The 7053-nt window shown below is 44.4% G+C and overlaps 1 protein-coding gene across 3 annotated transcripts in view; it reads left to right on the forward strand.

Annotated features, from left to right (window-relative positions):
* The window catches only part of LOC140730812 (uncharacterized), a 50811-nt gene extending 44794 nt beyond the window's left edge, over positions 1-6017 (forward strand). For all 3 annotated transcript variants that reach the window (XM_073051743.1, XM_073051744.1, XM_073051745.1), the window contains exon 2: positions 436-6017. In XM_073051743.1, the coding sequence (XP_072907844.1) occupies positions 436-1679 (1244 nt within the window). In that variant the 3' untranslated portion in view covers positions 1680-6017. The remainder of the gene's footprint in view (positions 1-435) is intronic.
* Positions 6018-7053: the final 1036 nt, after the last annotated feature.

The following is a 7053-nucleotide window of genomic DNA, read 5'->3' on the forward strand; positions in this document are numbered from 1 at the left end:
TACTGGGTTGCAAATGTATCCCAATTCAGGGCAGTAATGAAGGGTATAGATAGGGTAAATGCAAGCAAGCTTTTTCCACTGAGGTGAGGTGTAACTAGGACTTGAGATCATAGGTTAAGGGGAACATGAAGGGAAACTTCTTCACTCAGAGTGTGGAACGAGCTGCCAGCAGAAATAGATGCGGGGTCAATTTCAGCATTTTGGATAAGCATGTGGATGGGAGGGGTGTGGAGGACTCGTGTCCAGTTGCCGGTTGATATAATTGAAGGGCTCTGCTTCTGCTCATGCCGAGGTGACCACTGTTGACCGTTCGGATGAGAGCTGAGGAAGGTAGAGAACCCAAATGTTTAGCTTGCTGACACGTAGAGCATATCCTTGAAAGAAATCAAGGTCTCGTTGGAAATTGAGAATAAAATGAATTATTTTGTTTTGCAGAAGGATCATACTACACAGAGCCAATTGGGAGAATGGATACTTCACTCCCTGAAGAACAGTTGCACGGGAGTGGCTCTGGGGAAGGTGTTACATCTTTGACTGCACCAACTCTCGCTGAACACAGTCGGGAAGGAAGCCCACATTCAACACATTTGATTGGTCAGCAAGCCAGTGCTACATCATCAGATCCGAAACCATTCAGCAACACCAAGAACTTCCTCAAGAAAGGCATTTTGGAAGAGGTAGCTGCTGAAGATCATTCACTTCAGGGGATGCAAAGTCCTTCAACTCCGCTTCCAGAAGAAGATCATGTGCAGGATGAAGATTTCAAGTGTTCTCGCTGTGAAAAGACCTTCAAAGAATTATCTTCATTTACTGCTCACGAGCAGACCCACAGAGACGATAACCCACTGAAGTGTAAGGTATGTGACAAGGTCTTCATGCACTTGTCTAGTCTGCAAAAGCATCACCGCATACACACGGGAGAGAGGCCGTTTAAGTGTGAGGTTTGTGGGAGAGCCTTTTCGGTTTCATCGAGCCTTTTACAGCACCAGCGCATTCATACGGGTGAAAAGCCCTTCCAGTGCAACGTCTGCCAGAAGCGCTTCACTGAATCCTCTTCCCTCAGAACTCACCAGCACATTCACACAGGCGAGAAGCCTTTCAAGTGTAATGAATGTGGCAAAGGCTATAGCAGGTCGTCACAGCTGCTGACCCATCAGCACACACACACAGACGAGAAACCTTTTCAGTGCACCGTCTGCCTGAAGGGTTTCATCCAGTTTGCCCACCTGACCAACCACCAGCGGGTCCACACCGGTGAGAAGCCATTCCAGTGTGATCTCTGTCAGAAACGCTTCGTTTCCTTCTCCTCTCTGGCATCACACCAGTACATCCACACGGGCACGAAGCCCTTCAAGTGCGAGTTGTGCGGCAAAACGTTCACCCTGTCGTCAAACCTCCTTAAACACCGGCGCAGCCACGCTGGCGAGAAGCCCTTCAAGTGTGATGTCTGCGGCAAGACCTTCACTGTGTCCTCCAGCCTCCTGAAGCACCAACGCATCCACACGGGGGAGAAGCCGTTCAAGTGTGCGGTCTGCTCCAAGTGTTTCATTGATTCCTCTTCACTGAACAGGCACCAGCGCATCCACACGGGTGTGAAACCGTTCAAATGTGAGGTCTGCAACAAGGTGTTCACAGTCTCCTCAAGCCTCCTAAAACACCAGTATATGCATACCAGGTAGAAGACCATCCACTGTGATATCTGGAAATGCTTTAGGATCTCCTTTTTGGTCAGGTTGTGGAAGTACATCTGTGCAGGACAAAGACCATTGAACCACTGTGTCTCAGAGGGCTTCGGTGTGATAAATGTTCATCCAAGCGTGTTAGTCCCAGTTACTCCCCTGATCTCTGGTATGAGCAGTTATCACGAGTGAGGAGTTGTACGAGTCTGAATGGGTTAGCATACGAATTCTTTTGCACTCATCGTTCGTCCCAGCAGAGCTGAGCTTGTGCAAAAGTTCAGGTAGTGCTAACCTTGAGTTATGACCACATCCATGTTTCTGCACGCTGTTTTGTACCCTGCATCAGCATCCCAGGATCAAACTACTCAAAACTATATCCACCAACACTATGACATGGGACACCGTAGTCCAGCATGGGAACCGGGAGCGTTGACCTACTGAGATTGCAGCAACCATCGACCAGCATTGACACTGATCCCTGTTTGTTTATAAATTCACACATTCTCATGGGCTCATCTCAGATTCTGCCATTAAAACACCCACGGGTGAGGCAGAAAACTGGAGTTATGTTTATTGTTTCTTTTAGAAAGCAGGGCAAGTTGAATTGATTAAGAATGGGTACTGTTGCTCATAACCCCACTTTTAGCTGTGTTGAAGCAATTTTTATCAGGTTAAAGATGTACAGAGCAGGTTCTTTATAGATTGGAAGGTGCTGCCAGGGGAGGAGGTAGAAGTAAATACAATGGCAACACTTATGAAGGAAGCATTTACATAAACCAACAGACCTGTGCAGGCAGATGGCATGAGTTGGGTTGGTATCATGGTGGGCGCACCATGCACTGTACTGTTCCACATTCTCTCACATTAAGGAATACTTATTAATGAATAAGAGGCAATTACTTTTAAAAGTCCTGATGAAGGGTCTCGGCCCGAAACGTCAACAGCGCTTCTCCCTGTAGATGCTGCCTGGCCTGCTGTGTTCCACCAGCATTTTGTGTGTGTTGTTGTTTCATTTACTTTTAAAATTGTGTTTCCTGAATGCTCACAAAAGTGGTTACATTTCTAGGTATAGTGACCACTTTGTATTAATCTGTGGTTTTAAATGAGCAAAACTGTCCCTGGTTTATCACAGGAGCATCATCAAATAAAAATTCTCACTGAGCTTTAATAGGAAATATCGGGGAAAATATCCAAAATCTCCATCAGAGATGGGTTTTAAAGATTTCTAGAGAAAAACTTGGCAGGTGAAGATTTCAAAGAAGCACACACAAAATGCTGGAGGAACTCAGCAGGTCAGGCAGCATCCATGGAAATGAATAAGCAGTCGATGTTTTGGGCTGAGGCCCTTCTTCATGACCCTTCACGAGTCCTAAAGAAGGGCCTCAGCCCAAAATATTGATGATGTATTCATTTCCATAGATGCTGCCACTCCTGCTGAATCCTTCCTGCCTCTGCAGACTTCCTTGTGTTTAAGACGAAGATTTAATTCAATTTTGAGGATGATGAGGTGGCTAAGATTTAAGCATATTTTGGTTATAAGCTTGGAGAAGATGGACGAGGCAAGGAGGGATTTGAAAGCAGTGAGCATTTTAAAATCAGGCATTGCCTAACAAAGGGACAACATTGGTCGTCACATACAGTGATGATGAATAAATGGGACAGTGACGGACATTTGAAATGTTTACCTTCAAGCTTACCACTTGAGTTGTGGGGTATTTCTGGCACCACTTTTCTTTTTGTCATTTTCCATCTACAGCGGATTCCAGTAAATTGGGACACATCAGGACCAGCACTTTTTGGCCCAAGTAAGCCGGTGTCATGGAAATAGTTAAAAAGGTATTAAAAAAAACGACAAACTGCTGTTTAACTGAGTGACAAAATATGTATTTAAATGAAATACCAAACAGATTAGAACACTACCAATATCACTACGGTACTATAAAACTGTATAAGTTCCTAATAGTTATTGATGGAGAAATTCATCCAGTGTATACTGCCTGTTTGGGGAAGGGACATGTTGGGTTCATTCTGGGACAGCTCACTCACCTTTGGTCCCCAACGGACGCTCAGCTCTCACCTGTGGCTCCAAGTAGCTGTTTGCATGAGACAGCGGCCACACCTCCAGTACACCACTTCGACAGGCGGGCTAAACCAGGTGAAGGCAGCCAGCAGGCCTGGTGCCCCGGTGAGGGAGGGACATGCCTCTCCTAGCATGTGTAGTCATCTCTGGCGGACTGGGTGGATGAGATCAACAGTGAGATCCAATAGCCAGGAAGGTAGCTTTTCAAAGCTTTGTGAAGAGTGTAGGCATGATAAGGCATTGGTAAAGTCATGGTTATTCACTGCAACCAAGGAAGATCTCAGTTTGTTGACAACTACATGTACCACTGGATCTGGCCTTCCGAGAACGAGAGTGGAACTGTCCCATTGCAATGGCTTTTTCACTTTAAAACCTCCCACACAGGTTTCACTGTCATCAGATATGATGGACAACCACCACTGCTGTGAAGTGACTGAAAATTAGCACAGACGCCTGGTGAGACTACTGGGCTGCCTTCATACAATGCTTTCAATGACTGCATCCTCCAGATCCTCATTTTCATTGTAACATTCAAGATGATTGCCTTACCTTTGAATTCTTTGTAGTTCCTAAACTGTTGAAGTAGTGAACTCGTTTTCTTTCGTGGCCGTTTCTGGTGTCTGCAACCCTGACTGCGTGAAACGGCGGTGAGCAAAACTGTCCTGGATTGTCTCACAGCTTATTTCACGTGGACTATCGGTGACAAAAATCACTGCTTTTTTGAACACAAATGCACACAACTGACACTATTTAAAAACTATTTGCTCCAAGCATGGTAGTGTCTACAAGTTCATGTGATTGGCGCTAGTTAGAAACTGTTAAGTATCTCAATTAAGTGGCACAGTGTACCAAATAAACAAAGGGAATCCCAGCTATTTTCTTGATTAGCTTTTGTTCTTTAAGAGTTGTCCCAAATAAGCAGCTTCCCCAAATAACAGATGGACTGATTAACCGGAATCCACTATACTTCTTCACATCTTTAAGTAGTTCAGCTGAGAGATCATACCGAGAGGTAAGGAACCATCTATTCTATAGCATCAAACAGAAGCACAACGTCTAGATGTTCAATTGTTTATTGATCCATGGCCTGTGGGCATTTCCATCAGCGTTTGATGCCCCTAATCTGGTTTTCTTGAGAGGCGGTGTGAACCGTCTCTTCAGTCAATTTTAATTCTTGGACTGAACTATGCAAATATAGAGATTTGTGGGATTTCAACTCAACAAGAATGAATGATCAAAATTTTGCCCTTGGTTGCAATGATGAGATCTGAAAGAAAATCTGAGGTGGGAGTATTCCCATGCGATCCCTCCCAGCAACCTCCCAGGCTGTAGAATTTGCAGGTTCAAGCTGCATTGCTGCAGCAAAAACACTGGCCTGCTGCAGAGGCCTATTAAATCGGGGAGTATGCTTAGTGTCATTACTCTGGAAGGGCGTAGGAAGGACTACTGGGAGTGGAGGGCTTGAGTTACAAGGAGAGACTGATGGGCTGAGATAGTGTTCCCTGTAGTGTTGGAAACTGTGTTGAGAGGTGACCTTATTGCGAATATACGTATAATCATGAGGGGCACAGACAATGAGGATGGCCACAATCTTCTTTGCAAGGATAGGGGAGTCTAAAACTGGAGGGCATTGGTGAGAGGGGAAAGGTTTAAAAGGGACTTATTTTTATAGCAAAAATTAGTATGAAGTTTAAGGACTGAGAAGCTTTTAAAACCAACAGAAGGCAACTAAAAAACCATCAGGAAAGAAAAGTTGAAATATGAAGGTAAGCTATCCAAAAATATCAAAGAGATACCAAAAGTCTTTTTCAGATATAGAAAGAGTAAAAGAGAGGCGAGAGTGGATATTGGACTGCTGGAAAATGATGCTGAAGAGGCAGTGATGGGCGTCAAAGGTGAACTTAATAAGCATTTTGCTTCAGTCCACATTGTAGAAGACACTAGCAGTGTGCCAGAAACAGAGAGTGTCGGGGGCAGAAGTGAGTGTAGTTGCTATTACTAAGGAGAAAGTGCTTGGGAAATTGAAAGGTCTGAAGGTAGATAAGTCACCTGGACCTTAGCGGACTGCAGCCCTGGGTTCTGAAAGAGGTGGCTGAAGAGATTGTGGAGGCATTAGCAATGATCTTTAAAGAATCACTAGATTTTGGAATGGTTCCAGAGAACTGGAACATTGCAAATGTCACTCCACTCTTTAAGAAGGGAGGGAGGCAGAAGAAAGGAAGTACCAGGACAATTAGTTTGACTTCAGTGATTGGGAAGATGTTTATGGGTACTTGGAGGCCTAAATCAACATGGTTTCCTTAAGGGGAAATTTTGCCTGAAAAGTCTGTTGAAATTCATTGTGAAAATAATAGGATAAACAAAGGATGTTGTTCACTTGGACTTCCAGAAGGCTTTTGACAAGGTGCCACTTATGAGGCTGCTTAACAAGATAGAAGCCCATGGTATTACAGCATGGATATAAGATTGGCTGATTGGCAGGAGCCAAAGAGTGGAAATAAAGGAAGCCTATTCTGGTTGGCTGCCAGTGACAAGTGGTGTCCTGCAGGGGTCAGTATTGGGACTACTTCTTTTCACGTTACATGTCAATGATTTGAATGACGGAATTGATGGCTTTGTGGCCAAGTTTACAGGTGATACATAGATAAGGTGGAGGGGCAGGTAGTGTTGAGGAAGCTGGGAGTCTACAGAAGTGGCAGATGGAATACAGTGAAGAGAAGTGTATGGTCATGCATGTTGGTAGAAGGAATAAAAGGCGTAGACTAACTTGTAAACAGGGAGGAAATTCAAAAATTAGAGGTGCGAAGGAATTTGGAGTTCATGTGCAGGATTCCTAAAGGTTAACTTGCAGGTTGAGTTGGTGGTAAGGAAAACAAATGCAATGTTAGCATTGATTTTGAGAGGACTAGGATATGAAAGCAAGGATGTGATGCTGGGGCTTTGAGGCATTGGTTAGATTGCACTTGTGATGACTGTGAACAGCTTTGGGCGCCCCTTATGGAAGAAAAGGTGGTGGCATTGGTTAGAAGGTTCAAGAGAATGATTCTGAGAATGAAAGGGTTAACATATGAGACATATTCGATGGCTCTGGGTTTGTACTCACTGGGGTTTAGAAGAATGGGGGTAGAATCTCATTGAAACCTACTGAATATTGAAATGCTTAAACAGAGTGGATGTTTCCTATAGTGGGTGACTCTAGGAACAGAGGATACAGCCCCAGGATAGAGGGATGTCTATTTAGAACAGAGATGAGAAGGGATTTCTTTAACCAAAGGGTGGCTGTGGTGGTCAAGT

Source organism: Hemitrygon akajei, chromosome 7 (assembly GCF_048418815.1).
Source record: "Hemitrygon akajei chromosome 7, sHemAka1.3, whole genome shotgun sequence".
Lineage (NCBI taxonomy): Eukaryota > Metazoa > Chordata > Chondrichthyes > Myliobatiformes > Dasyatidae > Hemitrygon > Hemitrygon akajei.